The sequence below is a fragment of the Callospermophilus lateralis genome, chromosome 2 (genome assembly GCF_048772815.1).
Source record: "Callospermophilus lateralis isolate mCalLat2 chromosome 2, mCalLat2.hap1, whole genome shotgun sequence".
NCBI lineage: Eukaryota > Metazoa > Chordata > Mammalia > Rodentia > Sciuridae > Callospermophilus > Callospermophilus lateralis.
Window position 1 is genome coordinate 81,555,418 of NC_135306.1, and position 18,224 is coordinate 81,573,641.

The 18,224-nt window shown below is 36.9% G+C and overlaps 1 protein-coding gene across 4 annotated transcripts in view; it reads right to left on the reverse strand.

The window, feature by feature from the left end:
- Positions 1-413: 413 nt before the first annotated feature.
- Frmd3 (FERM domain containing 3) overlaps positions 414-18,224 on the reverse strand; it is a 255,021-nt gene continuing 237,210 nt past the window's right edge. For 3 of the 4 annotated variants that reach the window (XM_076843506.2, XM_076843508.2, XM_076843509.2), the window contains one exon: positions 3,794-5,519. In XM_076843506.2, coding sequence (XP_076699621.1) covers positions 4,924-5,519 — 596 coding nt within the window. In that variant the 3' untranslated portion in view covers positions 3,794-4,923. Of the gene's footprint in view, positions 634-3,793; positions 5,520-18,224 lie in introns of those variants that run through there. The other variant, XM_076843507.2, reaches the window with a different exon arrangement.

Consider the following 18,224-nt stretch of genomic DNA (forward strand, 5'->3'; position numbering starts at 1 on the left):
TACTAATTTTCCTTTCTTGGAGGTTCTGGGATTCAATCCAGGGACACTTTACCACTGAACTACATCCACAGTCCTTTTATTTTTTTAATTTTTTTTTGGGTGGGGGAGTGGCGGCGATAGGGTCTTGCTAAATTGCTGAGACTTCCTCAAACTGGGAATTCTCCTGCCTCAGCCTCCTGGGTTACCAAGATTATAGGCATATGCTTCTGTGCCCTGTTCTTTACTAGTATTCATTTCCAAGTTCTTGTTCCATTGGCAAGGCCCATGTTTGTAACAGACATTCCCTCAGCAGGGAGCAAACTTCTCCACTCCTTCCTTGTCTGTAATATTGTAGGTTGGAGATTCTAAATATTAACCACCATCCTACCCACCACTATCTAGTTCCACTAGATAAAAGATACAATGGCCAGAAGAAGGTTAAAGTCAGCTTTATTAATGGATTGGAAATGGATTGGAGATCACAGCTGGGATCTGAGGTTCCTTTCTTCCTCTCCAGAGTGATGACAGCTGAGCCCACTGGGTAGGCCCACCAACTTACCCACCCAGTCACAGACCGAGGCTGGAACATGGAGAGCCGATCCTGGCTGGGCCCACCACGAACAGGTCCTGCTGGGTCTGTTTACGGCACGGAGACTGGAAGCCCCAAATCAGGTCCAAGATAGAGAGAAAGAGAGAGAAGAAGCAGGAGGACAAGTAAGCAGGGACCTTTAGCACATTATCTCCACCCAGTAGAGAAAGAAGGCCAAAGAGACCCAAATCCCATCAGTCACAATCATCCCAGAAATCACCCCAAAGATGGAAGCCTCTCCCCAGTACTTTTCTCCATGTTGGGCTTGTTGGTAGGTGATCCTTCCTCTGTTTGACTCAGCAGAAAATGTGGGGATTTAGGAGATTTCACTCATAGGTGAGGTTGAATAAGTGGTCATTTTTTTGTTAGTCTGGCTGGAGCCAGGACCGCAGGTGCATAGGTCACCTCACCCCTGGGCACTAACCACCGAATTCCTTTTCTCCCCTCTACTCCCATCCTTCTGAAGGTTGCTGAGTAAGAACTTGACAGACTTAAAAGGCCACCATAGCTAGGGGCCAATTCCCCTTGACATCCGAGGGTTTTCTTCCTGTAAGCTCCTCTTTTCATTCAAAGTAACACCTCCTGATTTAATGTTCAAATATGGAGTTGTAATCATTGGGCCAATCCTCAGTAGAAGACCTGGCAAGGTTAGTTTGTATGGAGAGGAGGATGGACATGGAATAGCTGATCCCTCTATGGCTTTGACAGAAAGATCTAAAGGCAAGTGTCACAGAGTTGAGAGTCTAAAGCAACTCTCGCTGGCTGCCTTTCCTGGCAAGTAAGGAGGACTTAATTTCTTAATTTTTCCTCCTAATTTTGTTTATTCTTTTCTATTTCTCTAGTGTTTTGTGCTTTTTAAATTTTCAGTACTTGGTTTGAACCCAGGGCCTTGGGCATGCTAGGCAAGTGTTCTCCCTCTAAACTACATCTTCAACTCTTTTTATTTCTTATTTTGAGATAGGGTCTTACCAGGTTGCTAAGGCCGGTCTTGAACTTGCCATCATTTTGTTTCAGCCTCCAGAGTAGGTAGGATCATAGGTATGCACCACCATGCTCAGCTCTCTAATTAATACTATTACTAATATATTTTGGAGACACTGGGGATTGAATCCAGGGAGACTTTATCACTGAACTACATTACACCATATTTTTCTTTAATATTTGAGAATATATCCAGGGCTAATATTCCTGCTTTGGGCCTGGGTGACTTCTGCAAAGAGTTAATCTCATCTATTACCTGTGATTCTTTTCATATTATCACCATTGAAAGGTGACTCAATTTATGTTCCTAAAGGGAAACCTTCTATAGTTTCCATTAAGATGACTACACAACTGTACTTTAAATAAAACTGAATGATTGCAAAAAAAAATCATTTTACCCCAGAGTATTTTTATTAGGGATTCCTGTCACCATATTAACATATAAAACAATCTGGATGTTGACAGAGAAATGCAGATTTCACTATACAAAGGTAAGGCTCCATCACAGTATCATGACCCCCATCTCTCTAGTATTTCAATAAAATCAATTGTGTTTTGAATTTTCCCCAGAGTTATATTTAAAAATATTAGACAAACCACAAGTAATACTCCAAATACATAACATTTTACAATATGGTCCAAGCACAGATAGAAATACATGATACTTTACCTACATTATTTTCATAATCCCACTTGCATTAGCACTAAAGAAAAGGTTGTGTGTGTATATGTATTTGCCATACGCATGCATGTGTGTACAAATCCACAAAGGTACACACAGCAGTATTTATGAAAAATTCAAATCTTTGAAGTTGTGGTTTTTACCCACCATGATATCTGAGAGGGAAAGGAACAACAACATGTCACAAATTCTTCAACTGGGGCAAAAGAAGCATAACTATGTGTTAAAGGCATATTGGTTGTGTCTATACAAATACATATATACAGATTTATATATAAACACATATGGAATATACATATACTCACACACGTGCTTTGAACTCTGTGTCTTACTACTACTTATACCATCTCCCTTTCGAAGCAGTCTCCACATTTGATGCAGGCAAGTGGTGACTAACACAACTTAAGTGGGTATTTTTAAAAGGCTCTGATTCTAAACCAGAATCCAATTTTACTTTGGATGGCTATTATTTAAATCAAGTAGATCCTATTCTGTCAACTCTGTAACCTGAAAACATCTTCAATAAACAAAGAAGTATCTGCCTAAGAGAAAAGAGATGCTAGCTGGAAATGGCATATGTATCTCATGGTTGAATGACATGTGATAATTATCCTGCATTATGATGAAAAATATAGCACTTCCATAATTTAAACATATTATTTAATATTATTTTTTTAAATTGAGGGCTAGATAATTTGTCTTGGTTAGAATTTCAAAGAAAATGATAGAAAGGGGACTAGATTTGTATAGACTACACTGGAGTACCCTTATGTCAAAAAAGAATAGAACATATTAAAACTTCAATTTCCAAGCTGACTACATGCAAATATCCAAAATAAATTATTGCAGGTTCCAACCATAGAAAATATACTTCTATATTAGTATAAATCACTGAAAGTCCACAAGAAGAAAACCCTGCAAATATAATAGCAAGTATATATATTATAAAGTGTTCAACAGAGGCCTCATGAACTGACTTTCAACATTTACTTTCAAAATTAAATATCTAATAAAGAACTAACAGCTCCATTGACTGAGTTGTCCATTGACTGGAATGCCCAATTTGGAAATTATGCTAACGGTGGCATTGGAGGGTCATTAGGGAGATGTTATAGGTGGGCCCCATCTCTTTATAAGAAATCCTGCACTCTGTGCTGTAAACCTCAGACCCTTTCTCACTCGTACAAATGTTGGTAAGTACTCTGCGTGGGAAAGCATCAGAACCTTTCTATCATGGATTTAATGGTGCGGAGGAAGGTACTACAGGATTTGTCTTATCTTATTCTCTACCCAGGCTGAATTGATTTGTCATCTGATGAGCACTCTCATTTTCCCAATGGAAGCCCAATGATGAATAAGTTAAGATTTTAAGGAAACCATGCAAGGAAAGGAGAATACTACCCACCATAAAGAATAAATCTTGGTATTTATCAAAAAGCCACTCATCCCCCCCCCCCCCCCCCGCTCACTCAAAACACACACACACACACACACACACACACACACACATTTTTGAAGTTTCTTCCACAGAATCACAATGAATGGCATGAGGGACCAAAAAATTTACCTTAAAGTTTCTCCACTTTTATTTAGATCCACTTAAACATGTTTATGTCAACTGGACAGCGAGTGCACTTTACATCATCGAATGCCTCTTGTCACCATCCTTTTCATGAAAGACACCCTTTGCCTTCCACCACCTGCCTACAGCTTCACCAGAACTCTTCTTCACTACTTTCCATTAGCTCAATTTCTATCTGTATCCACACACTCTTGTTTTAATATACAATAAACAATCAACTGGTATATCTTTTACCATTTTTCCTTTAAAATTTTACTATCTTTAAAAAACATTCTGCTTCCCTAGCCCAAATATATGGACAGAGTGCAGACAAAAGTACCAAGTCATCTTGTCCAAAACTTGAAAAATGGACTCCCCTGTGTCAACTCAATGCTCTCAGTTTCTACATCCTCCATTCCCATCATCTGTTTGTGGAGCTTACTTACTAAAGTGTCTTTCTACCCATTTTCTATCCCATATGCAAGTAATAACAAATTATAGACTTGTTCAGCCAAAAATATTTTAAAAAACAAACTGGTGCCAAAACATTAAAAAATTCCCGATATACCTTTGTGCATTGTTAGTCTTATAGTCGTTATACTTAAATAACTCCAGGAGGCTTTTTTTTTTTTTTTTTTGCTAAAAATTTACCAAAATAGTTTGAACACATAAAAATAGTTTTAAAAAAACAAAACAGAAAGCCCAGCATAAATTTAGTTGTATAGGCATTGGTTAGAGGACATCATTTTTCACTAAGGATTATATTCAAAAACTTTCCCTTAGGTTTTTACTAAAATTCTGATTCTGAACCTTATAGCTTGTGATGGTGCCAACTATTAAAAACAGGGAAATCTATTCAGTCCAATGTATTATGCATTATGTTATAATAGTTGTCTACACTTAAAATAAACATATTTTGGTTATGTAAAGATCATCTTCCTGACCCGTAAGTAAAATATCTATCTTTGATTTAAGTGCATTTAATTATGAAAAGCTAGTGGAGGGTTTGAGTGATCAATTATGAGAAAGGAACATCTGTTGGCAACCCCATGTCCATTCAGAACCAGGCATCTACTGAAAAAAAAAATCACTAGTATTGAATATAGCCCTTAGTTTTATAAGATATTAACCTCATGAGCAACCCAGCATGTAGAGAATGAGGTTGACCTTCCCAGCCACCCACTCTTTGAGGGGACAGTAGTATTCATAGTGAAACTGCTCAAACTCTGGTGTCTGGCGGATTTCACATAAGAAGGAGAGATCAATACCTGACTCCAAAAGGAGGAGGAGCAGGGGAAATACAAAGAGCAGCAGTCCCAGGCCCACCACAAGGAGCCTGGAAAAACTCTTGACCAGTGGGTTCACCCGAATATGGCCGGTCAGAATGTCATAACTCCATGACAAAGCTCGACGAGCCTCCTTCAGCTCCTCTTCTTCAGCAACCAAAAAGGCATTTTCATCTGCTTCCAGTTCCTCAAATGAATCTGTATCTTCTCTTTCCAACTCAAGCCTAGATGGACAGTCAAAAAGCATGTCAATCTCATCATCATCAACAGGGGTGGGGAGCAGGCTGGCACTTGGGTTGTATGCTAGTTCAGAGATGGTCAAGGGCTCTTCTTTTATTTTATCTTCTTCTTCACTTGGGGGATCTTCATACTCTCGAGCTTCCTTTACTGGCGAGCTGGAGATCAGGGGAGCAGAAATGTCCTCTTTAGGCAATGGAACACCTGCAAAGAGACATTTTTTCCCTTTATTTTAAAGTTCAGATTTTCTTTTCCCACAAAAACCTGTGGGTACATACAAAATAATGGATGGAATTTAAGGGATACATGAAATTATCCTATGGCATCCTGACTTTAAACAAAGTCCTGTTAGTGACATTCTCTGCAGAGTACATTCTAAGGTCAACACACTAAACCAAAACAACCAACACTTTTCAAATGGTTGGAAACATGTACAACATTTAGGTGTATGATTCTGGTCTGCAAACCTCCAACTGTGGTCATGTTTATAAAAATAAAAATTACAATAATTCATTATTATGTTATGAATGATGTCTTTTGGAAGTCAAAACTGTCAACCAATAAGCTATATAAAACTATGCTGTACCACAAGCATACTATAGCATAGCATAGCATAGCATACCATAACATAGCAAAACTATAATTTCTTTATCATTCTGATGTATTGTTTTCTAGTCTTCCTTTCAGGCACAATTTTTTGGATCTAGTTGAGCACCTTTAAAACATCTAAAACCTGAAATCCCAAAACATTTTGAGTGTGTCAATGCTCAAAAAAATTTTGGATTTCAAATTTTTCAAGTTAGAGATACTCAATCAGTAAAGTCTATGAAAATATTCCAAATTCTGGAAAATTCTGAAATATTTCTGCTCCCAAGAATTTTAGGTAAGGAATACTGTAATTGCAATCATACCAAGTCCACAAAAGAATATCTTGCTTCTTCATTTAACATTTTAACTTAAACATTTTGTATTTTCTCATTGGTATAACTTATAAAGAAGGCCAAATTTCCTGTTTAGTTAATATAATAAGTTAGCCATCCATTGGTGAACTCTTACATCAATTTACAGTTGTAAAAACAATGTTCTAAAAGACATTTTCACATATAAAGCTTCTTCTCCCTTTTGTTTCAGTTAATTTTCAATAGACAAATGTTTAGAAGGCAGATTGCTTGGTCAAAGGGCATGGATTTCTCTGAAAATTTACTGGGGAAAGGTGTTTTTCAATGCCTTCTTTTACAGATGGAAAATTCAACTACCTACTCTTGGGTGTAAAGGCTAGCCTCCCAATTTTGAGTCTTGGCTTCTCAATGGAAAATGAGGACAGCATCAAAGCAGTTTTTCCCAGGATATATCTACAATACAACACCAAATCGGCAGCCAGCTGCATTAGGTAACTGTAAGCCAGCATATGTTTCACAATTTCTCTCTTCAAAATGTACAAGAGTGCATTACTGCTTTTATGTTTCAAAAGTCAATCCTGATAGCTCTGGTCTGAGATCACTGAATAGTCCAAATAAAAATACCATGAAAAGTATAAACCATCTACCAGTGACAAGAAGCACACAAAAAGATGTTCAACATCACAAATCATTAGGGAATCATTCAGGGAATGCAAATCAAAACCAAAATGAGATACCACTTGATGCTTGTTTTTATGGCAATAGTGTTGGTGAGGATGTTGAGAATTTAGAACTCTGTACATTGCTAGGAGAAATATAAAATGATTGTGGAAAGTTTGGTGGTTCCTCAAAAAGTTTAGAATTATCATACAACTCAACAATTCCACTTTTAAGTATATACATCATGCATAGAATTGAAAACAGGAATTCAAAGATTGTATGTAATGTTCACAGCAATGCTGTTCCAATAGTCAAAAGATGATAACAATCCAAATGTCCATCAGCAAATACACAAACAACATGTGGCATATCCATATAATAAAATATAATTATTCAGCCATAAAAAAACAACAAAATCGGTCTGGAGTTGTGGCTCAGAGGTAGAGTGCTTGCCTAGCATGCATGAGGCACCGGGTTCTATCCTTAGCACCACATAAATATAAAATAAAGATATTGTATCCACCTATATCTAAAAAATAAATATTTAAAAAAGTGAAAGAGGCCAGACACAAAAATGTTACATAATGTATGATTCCATTCCTATGAGATATCCACTACAGGTAAATCCACAGACATAAAGTGCTTTGTAAGGGTAGTCACCAGGGACTGGAAAAGAGAGAAATGAGCAATGACTGATGGAAACACAGGATTTTCCTTAGAGGTGATGAAGATGTTTTGAAGCTAGATGGAGGTGTTAGTTGCCAACACTATGAATGTCTTAAATGCCACCAAATTGTTCACTTCAAAATGGTTATTTTGTGTTGTGTGAACTTCATCTCAATAAAAACAAAAAATAAGTAGGGTGCGGTGGCACACACCTGTAATCCTAGCAACTCAGGAGCCTGAGACAGAAGGATCACAAGTTCAATGGCAGTCTAAGCAATTTGTCAACCTTGGGCAATCTCATCTCAGAACAAAATTTTTTAAAAAATTTAAAGATCTAAGGGTGTAGCTCAGTGATAGAGTGCCTCTCTGAGTTAATCAAAGTGCCACAAAAAGAAAAAAATAAATGTAAGCCTGTATTGGTTTAGATGTGGTATCCCCCAGAATTCACATGTAAGACGATGCAAGAAGATTTGGAGGAGAAATGATTGGGTTATAGCCTTAACCTAATCAGTGAATTCATCCCTGATGGGATTAACTGAGGGTGATTGGAGGCAGGTGGGGAGTTGCTGGAAGAATTGGTTCATTGAGGGCATGGCTATGGGGTACATATTTTGTATCTGGAGAGTGAGGTATCTCTCTGCTTTCCTCTGCCACAGTCTTCTGCCATGAGCCCTGAGGAATGGAGTTGGCTGTCTATGTAAGACTTTTGATTCTGCAAGCCCTCAAATAAATTTTTCCTCCTAAAATTGTTCTGCTCAGATCTTTTAGTCACAGAAGTGAAAAATATGCCAAAAACAAAGCCATAAGTTGTCTACCACCATAAAATGTCTAAAGGGAGAAAATACAGGGTAGGGAAGAATGAAAATAGTATGGTTTTTTGGAGTGCTTAATACTTACAAATGCAGGTGCACCCTATCCCTAACAGGGGGCTCATGTTTCTCACCCCCTTAGAAAAGCTGTGAAAGTCATGAATCCTATGTTAAGGTCTCACTGCTCTGCTACCACTTCTAGCCCCATTTGCTACTTTTCTTTGCTTCTTTGGTTACACAGATTGCCCATGCTCTTTGTTCTTATCTAAAAGCATTATATATGTAATATATAAAAAAATAGAATACAAATATATAATACTATAATATATAAATATATATATCAATGTATAATATAATCATATATATTGTTATGTATTACTGTATCTTATATATTATGTATAAATTATATATATTTGTATTTTATATATATGTATGTATATATATGTATATATATATTTATATATATATATTTATTCTCCTCAAATGCCCTAATTTGCAACCCTTTCTCTATCTTCTGCTTCCTATATCCCTCTCCTATAGCCAGAAGACAAGGGAAATCTCACATTTCCAGGCTGCAATATTTTGTAGATTGCATCTCTATTTTCTCAAGTGCTCAGACCAAAAACCTTGACTGTTCTCTATTCATACCCACATTGAACCTGTCAGTAACTTATGCTTTTACCTTCAAATTGTGTCCAGAATCTGACTACTTCTTACCACCTCCATGGCTATCACCCTGATCCGAGCTGCTATTCTTTCTCATCTAGGTTACTGAAACAATCTCTTATATCATCTCCCTGATTCAGTCTTCACACAGGCAAGGGCCACTACCAACGCAGCATTTGGAGTGATTCTTTGAAAACATGAGTGAACCATGCCACTCATGTTCTCAATACTCTCTAATGGTTTTTCATCTTCCTCAGAGGGAAAGCCAAGTTGTTTAGGGATGTCTAGGACCATACTCAATGTCCTCTTCCCCTTCCTAACCTTTCTAACCCTGTTCCCCCATGACTGTGTCTCTCACTCCACTCCAGCCACCTAAGCAGCTCTGCTGTCCTTCAAGCATGCCAATCACGTTCTAACCACAGGGCCTTTGTACCTGTTGCTCCCTCTGCTTGGAGCACTCTTCCCTCAATATGTTCATGCTTTCTTCCTTTGAATGTCTTGAATCAAATGTCACCTTCTTTGTGAGGACTTTTTTTAGCCACACTATAGAGAATTTCAGTCTTTTTTTTTTTTAAAGAGAGAGTGAGAGAGGAGAGGGGGAGAGAGAGAGAGAGAGAGAGAGAGAGAGAGAGAGAGAGAGAGAGAATTTTTTTAATATTTATTTTTTTAGTTATCGGCGGACACAACATCTTTGTTTGTACATGGTGCTGAGAATCGAACCCGGGCCGCACGCATGCCAGGCGAGCGCGCTACCACTTGAGCCACATCCCCAGCTCGAGAATTTCAGTCTTTATTCCTAACATTCTCCATTCCCCTTCTTTCATTTATTTTTCTTGGGAGAAGTCTAAAATGTAAGGGGAAAATAGAATAATAGTAAAGAGTGAAACCCCTTCAGGGAAAAACAATCACAGTAACTAATTCAGGTATGATAATGGCCAGGACCTCCACAGGTCAAGAAGGTACCTAAATGTGAACAGGTATATAGGGAGCGATGGAGGCTGGAAAGAATTGACCATTTTGAGTACCATCTAAAAGCTTTAAAATTCACACTTACATCTGTATGGTCCACGCAAAATACACCTGTGGGTCTTTTCAGGCATTCAGGATGCCATTCAGAAAATGCTATAATTTTTTTAAAAATCAGCCAAATTTCTAATATTTTAAGTCACTCACATCTGCCAAGTTATTGATCTCAATAATAGATATTCACTTATTTTCCTGGAAAGGAGGTAGGCAGGGATATAAAAGCTTTCTTCCCTTTCCTAATTTTTCTAAATATGAGTGTAATGTACTGAAGATTCGTATTACTCTTCCTTCATCTCTGTGCTCAAATTGTAAGGCAGCTGGAGTACAATGGAAGAGAACCAGTCAAAAGCTGGACAGCCTGGGTTTAAATATCAGCTTTGTCTTTACTCATATTATGAGCTTCAGTGGCTAAAGATTACTTGATATTCTTTGATCTCAGTTTGCTTAACTACAAAATAGGAGAAACACCTATTTCATCAGGCTGGGGAGAGGGTAAGTGAAATTGTGAATGTGTAAGTGATGCTGACAATTTAAAAAACCTACAAAAATCAGACATTATGATCTCCACAGAGAACAATAAACAGCACTTGCTCTATTATCAAACATTTTTTATCAACAAATACATTCATTTTCTAAAAAATCCACTATGGAATACAAGGTGAATTTAATTATAATTGGTTATGCAAATCTTCTTAACTGTCCTTGTATGTGATATGCTAAAAGTTTCATACATACCTTTTCTGGTGAGTTCCATAAAGACCAGAAATACTTACTTAGTATTATTCAATAATAATAAATTATAAATTTATTAATAAATAAATTTATTTTGCTTTATCTATATCTGAGAAGCTTTCTGAATATATCCCAAAAGCTCAATTAGAAAGATTGAGAACTTTGTTTTAGAAGAAATGGCAATGATCATGGAAAAGTAAAAAGCTTTCCAATTTACATAACTATGCAGACCTATTAAAATTAGCGAATAGCTATAAAGTTTCTGACAAATAAGAAATACTCGTTAAATGTTATAGCTGGTTATACATACTTTCGTAATCTTCTTTATATGATAGATACTAAAAGTTTCCTACATACCTTTTCTGGTGAATTGTGTATTTCATTTTAGTATAGTAATAAAATTATATGTTTTATACCATTGTTTTCATTATTTATTTGAAGAAATAACTTAAGAAGTAATAATAACTTACGTAGCAAGAATCAGAAGACAAATACTAATAGAGTAGACTGGCCATGGACAATAGGTAGGATGCCTGCCATGTATAATGAAGCAGACTGACACCGCCCATTTCCATTAGCACCATTGACACGGATCCTGATATAATGATATGCCCTAAAGATACATCATGCATCATAGCAGCACAACCTACTCAGTAGACTGTTGATGGATGCCACTAGGAAGCTGTTCTTCATATTATTGCTGAAGGCAAAATATAGGGTCCTTATTGACACACAGCAAAATTAGTGGCAGATAAAAACAGAATGAGCATTGCTCACATTTACACAGAAACGAGCTGTCAACTGAGCATGCGTGTGATAAAATCACAATACCATAGCCAGAGTTTCCAGAAACTTGTGATGTACTATATAGCTAAAGAGTCTAGCTAATGACCCTTGTCTAGTTTCCTGTGCATGATGACTTTATCAATTAAACAATGTGGTATCAAGCATCACTAAAACGCCTTAAAATGAAAACACTCACACCTCCGCCTCTTAAGGTTATGGAAAGGATCAAAAGTGTAAAGAAGAGAACAATGTAAGAAAGTCCTTTGGGGACAATATGGGGACATCAGAACATAATTGGTCATCTGCAGTTTGCATTTAACTACACTGACCTCCTTAAGTTGACTTTGGAGCTTGGGTTTGTTGAGATAATGCTAAGCCTACGTGGCAATGTCTTTCCCATTTAAAATCTGCCATGTTTATTGCCATCATTTGGCTAAAACCATACTGCCTCACTTTGCAGACACTTTTCAGCCTCATTTCCTGCTTCCTTTGTCATGGCCATTAGTGCTCGCCCTGTGAGGCCTTTATCCATGCTGGGAGGCTTTGGCAAATGACATCATTGGCAACCATTATTCTGGTTCCCTTTGAGGAGCTCTGTGCTAGCACCCATCTATGGAATGCCCACTAAACTCCAGAGCAGTAAAGCAGTACCACCATTCATCCAAGAGGAGGATCCTTTAGAAGATCATAGAGGCATTTTAGACATCACAATGATTGAAGGGGCTGATGTCATTTAGTGGGTGAGGGTCAAGGATACTAGTTATCTTAAAATATTTAGGAGAGTTCCACAAAATGAAGAATTATTTTGCATTCCAAAAAACTTCAAAATGTTAAATATTAGATATTATCCATAATGAACATATTTATAATGATCTGAATCTAGAACCTACCTCTGTTTTACATTTAAACCTAAAGCATTTGAAGTATCATTTTAACATAGTTTGAATTTTTCAGGATTGCAAGCATTGGGTATATTGAACTCTTTTGCTAAGAGTTGTTTAGCAGTTCAGAATATTACACCATCACCATCAGAGATGCCAAAGGTATTGGAGTTGCCTGCATAGTAACACATTTTCACCGTACATCTGTTCCATCCACCCACCCCTCCCCATTCCAAGCATCTCACTCCTTTGTTCTGTCTCCTAGTGAGTCCTATTTGAGAAAAGCCTTTGGAGATTCTTATTTAATTAAGAATGACTTTCTAATTTCTCTTTCTATTACAGTTAGAACGTTTTGACTTTACATGTAGTTTTTTACTTTAAAGTTACATGTGTTGCATCTCTGTTTGAGCGAGAACATTACAAGATTTTTGTTCTTAAAGTCTTAAAGGGAGATGCTGGATCTGAGAGGGTGGACAACCACAGAACAAATGGGTGTTAAGTTGGCGGATCTTTACAGAGGGTATATTTTTGTTGCTAACACAAGAACCAACCTTCTCAAGACGGGCTAAACTCTATCAGCTTAGCAAGTGACACTCCAGGAGGTGTGCTATATTCTGAACTGAGGATAAAGAGAAAGTGAGGGAGAGTAGGAGAAGGAGGCAGAACGGGTCATCACTCTATCTTTGGAAAATATGATGGAATGGAAAGAGCAATGGCCTGGAAGGCAGGACACCTGTCATTCCCCAGATGAGCCATAACAATTAGAGCAATCTCAGATAGGTCATTCCAGCTGTATAGTCTTAGACTTCTTACCTTCAAAATGGACCAGATCCCTCTAGTTCCAGCGTTCTATGGCTCCATCTTAGACTATGCCTGTCAATAAGTTCTCTGACTTAAAGTTGGAGACTTTAAGTGGTGGGACAAGAAGGGAGTTAAGATTTTTTAATGAATAGGGCTGGATACTTTGAAGTATATAATCATGCAGTATTCATGAGAGGAAACCTAAGGCTTAAAGAGGATAAGTAACTTGCAGAAGATCACAAAGCTCGGAAATAACGGAGCCTGGCTTTATACCCAATCCTGTCTGGCTCCAAAGCCCATGACATTTTTTTTTCCCAAACCATCTTGTTGCCTGAAGAGCAGGGAATCTGAGAGGCCTGAAGGGACCCTCACCTCTTAACTATAGAGGAAGAACCTTCCCTGTTACTGGCCCAATTTTATTTGCTGAAACAATTTCATTATGTATAGGGTAACAATTTTTCCTCATTTGCCTGAGACAGTTCCACTGTGTGGGTGTGGCCCTGGCAGTATTACTAAAATGCTCCTTTTATTCTCAAAAGGTTTGCCTAATCACTCTTAATGACAATTATATGTCAGCTCTCCTATGATTGTATCATAGCCAGCATAGAAGCCATAAAACAAAAGTCATTTGCTGCCATGGGGATTAACAGTTTGTTAGAAATAAAATAAACTTTAAAACTTATTGTATTCTACATTTGCTATTAGTCATACGTTAAATGACTTAAAATGTTTTCTAACCATTATAAGCAGCATGTAGACTTCCAAAATTTCTCAAGACAGTATGCTATTAACCTCTTGCAAATTTCTCTCTCCTTTTTTGAGAATACAATTTAATCCTTTAACTGTAACTCATGTACCTGATGTTTCTGAACATCTTTGGAAGGCTGTTGGTTCATTCTATTTAAAAACCTATGAAAAGTCATCCCAGTGACCCAGGAAAATATATACAAATGGAAACTTAGATAAAGACACGTGTGCATGGCAAATCCTAATGTCCTCCCCATCCCTGAACCCCAGCTGGAATCTGGAACACTGTCTTTCATATAGGTAGGTAGTCCTCCCCCACAACAGAGTTGGCAGTGTGGCTTATTCTTTTCACTCCCTCCCCATCCTTACAGACTCTGTCCTTGAAGACTGAACTCCCTTTCCCTTATGACCATCACCTGATGACCTCCTGGCTTTGCATCTACTCTTACTAACTCTTTTGATACCCATATTATAATCATCTTGCATGACTTTGATATCTAGAGCTCATGTGGATGATTCATGCAATCATTGTCTTTGCATTTCCATTTACCTGCTCTGGCAGCCCACTGAAATGGCTCTCATCAATGTCTCCAATCACCACCATATTTATAAGCTTGTGTGTGTGTGTGTGTGTGTGTCCTCCTATTCTGAGACTTTATACTATCTTGGTTTTCATTCAATGACTCTATTTCTTCTGTCTTCACAGTCTCCTCACCTGTCTTTGCAGTAGTCTCAATTCTCTGCTCTTCTCACTCTATACCTTCTTCCTTGAAGTCTCAACCACATGTATGGCTCTGATATGCTACTTCAGAATTGCTCTACCTGATAACTACAGGTTATCAGTGTTCCTTAAAATTCTTGAAAAGAATGTTCTACAGAGAAGTTTGCAAAACTGTGCACATTCTATTAACCTTTGGGACATTACTATCAACTTTAAGAGTGTAAGTTCGGAAATCACTTTTCTGGACTTGAATCCTGACCTTGAACAAATTATCATGGATCAGGTATTAAATTACTTTATATCATTCCTTTCATCAATAAAATCGGCAAAATTCCAGGACATATTACATGCAATACTTTATGCAGAGGAATTCATGAGCCAATGCATATAAAGTTTCTGACACAGGTTAAGCATTCAATAATAATTGGGCATATTAAAATGTATGCGTGGTCCTAGAGAGAAGAAATCTGTTTCACTTTATTTTACCCAACATTTCCCAATTTATTTGCCACAAGAACGTAGAACACAACTAAGCTTGAGAAATACATATTACTGAATATCTCAACTCAAAACCCTCCAATGAGCTCCAGATGTTCCACACAACTATACATAGGAACATCAGTCTCAATATATCCGAAACCAAACTATATCATCTCCCACTCAACTCTTTCTCTCCTCAATCACTCTCTATATAGTAAGTGGCACAACTTTCTACTCAGTCTTCCAAACCAGCAATCTCAGCGTTGACCAATATTTCTTCTACCAACTGCTCACATCTGTCTCCAACTTCTCCAAACTCTGCTCTTATCCGCTTTCAAAGCCACACCTGTCTCTTTACTCACACCACTTCTCAACTGAATAATAGCAATAGCGTCCTAACTGGTTTTCTTGACTTCAGTGTGACTTCTTGGGAATTATTTCCAGAATAATTATTTTTAAATGTCAATTAGTTATATCAGTCCTCTTCTTAAAAGGTTTCTCACACCTTTCAGGCTAAATATTAAACTAAACTCTTTAGCTTAACACAAAAATACTCTGCCACCCCATGTTTCTACCATATCAGTTTATTTAGAGGTGCCAAATGTGTCATGTCATTGCATGTTGCTGTGCCTTTGTACAGACTATTACCTCTTCTGAAAATGTTCTGCACTCAGATGGATTTTATTCTTTAAGACCCCAGGTGTCACCTCCTCTAGGAAAGCTCTCCTACTTCCCACTCCCAGTCTGATATAGATGCTTTTTATCCAAGAATACCATGGTTGACTCCTCATTGTACATTTTCCCACAAATAATTAGTCTAACCCATCATAGTAATTTAGACTCTTGGTCACCTTTGGTTTAGAAATGGGAAGAGAAGCTGACTCTGAAAATAAAAATTGAAGGACAGAGAGAAAATAAGGCATGAGAGGGGGGACTGAACTTCTGAGAAACTTTTTTTTTTTTTTTTGCTTCTAAGAAGAACATTTTGGAAAGGTTTGACTCTATCTATCTCTTGTCATTTTTGTAATTAAAAAAGATCAGCAGAAATTCTGGCAGCCAACCTATAATGCCAATGGCCACAGCTCTGAGGGAAATCCTGGCCAACAGGGAAGAGAAGCGGAGGGAGATGAAATGAAATTGGTTCTCAACCCTGGAATCCTTTCTGCCTCTGGACTTGTTATCTTGGGTAACAAATCACCTTATTATTGAAACAGGTGTTAATTAGAATTCCGCATTACTAACTGCTGGATGGCATCTAACTGGGGCAGCTGTCATACCATCTTGTGGATCTGTTTATCATCACAATCAATCATCGCATCGTGCTACAGTTTTATTGTGAATTTTTTCATTAAATTTTTATTTCCTAAAAAGTAAGGACTAGAATTGCAGATTCTATAATTGGCCTCAATATTTTAAAAATTGAGTTCTCCTTTCATTAAAATTCAATGCAATGAAGTTTATGTATGATGGCAAACACATGTAATAGCCAAACATTAAAAGAATTTCCACCAAAATCAGGAACATGACAAAATCTCTCACTACACAGCAATATAATTCTAGGGGCCCTAGATAATACAATATGATAAAGACAAAAATAAGAGGTATAAATATTAGAAAAGAGATTAAGCTCTATTTATAGATAGGATTATCTATATGAAATAAAGATTAAAATAAACTGAGGGAGGACTGGGGTTGTGACTTAGTGGTAGAACGCTTGCCTATCATTTGTGAAGCACAGGGTTCCATTCTCAGCACCACATATAAATAAATAAAGATCTATTGACAAATAATATTTTAAAAATAAATAAATAAACTGGGGGAAATAATTAATGGAAATTCAGTAAGCTGTTCAAAAGCAAGATCCACATATAAAAGCAGATGACTCACTAAATGCCAGTAAAGACATTATAAAAATATGATAATGAGAAACTTCATTCAGAACAGCTAAGTGTACAAAGTAAGATAGTCATATAATACTCAGGAATATCCATAATAAGAAATATGCAAAATTTCCACAAAGATAATGTTAAAACATAACAAGATGACATAAAAGAAAATATCAATAAATGAAGAAGCATAACAATATTCCTGAATAGAAGCCCTCAATGTTTTGAAAATTTTATTCTATCATTAATCTAAGTTTCAATGCTATTGTAATACAAATACCAACCCATCTTCAAAAAGATAAATGGAAAAAGTGCTCACAAATGACAAAATAATTTTGGGTTAAAAAAAAGCAATGAGTGCCTCCAGACAATGGAATATTTTTCAGTGCTAAAAAGTATTGTGATGAAAAGACATGAAGGAATCTTAAATGCTTATCACTAAGTGAAAGAAGCACATCTGAAAAGGCAACATACTGTATGATTCTAACTATACGCCATTTTGGAAAAGGCAAAACTACAGAGACAATAAAAAAGATCAGTGTTTGTCAGGGATTAGGGGAAAGGAGAGATGGACAGGAATAGTAGAGGATTTTTAGGTCAGTGAGATTATTCTGTATAATACTATGATGATGAATACATGTCATTATACATTTGTGGGTCAGACATTTGTGGGTCTGACACAAAATGTGAAAACTTAATGTAAGCTGTGGACGCTGGGTATCACAATGTGTCAATGCAGGTTCATCAACTGTTAACAAATGTGCCCCTCTGATAGGGGACACTATGTGGGCGTAGGAGGCATATGGGAAATCTTTGTATTTTCCTCCTACTTTAACTAGAAACCTAAAAGCCACTCTAAAATAGAAATTCTTTTAAAAAAATGTGGGAGGAATTTTACCTATCTACTGTCAAGATTATACTATAAACATAATAACAAAAAAGAAATACTAAAATGTGCGGTTCAGAAACATTCCCTTAAGTATAACGAAAATTTGTTTAAAATAAATAATTTGGGGAAAAATTGCTAAATAATTGGAGAAAAATTTATATCCTTATATCATGTCATATACACAAGAAAAGTCCAAAGATGTCAAAAAATTAAACCAAAATAAGTATTAGATACCACAGGAAATTGCCATTTTTATAGAC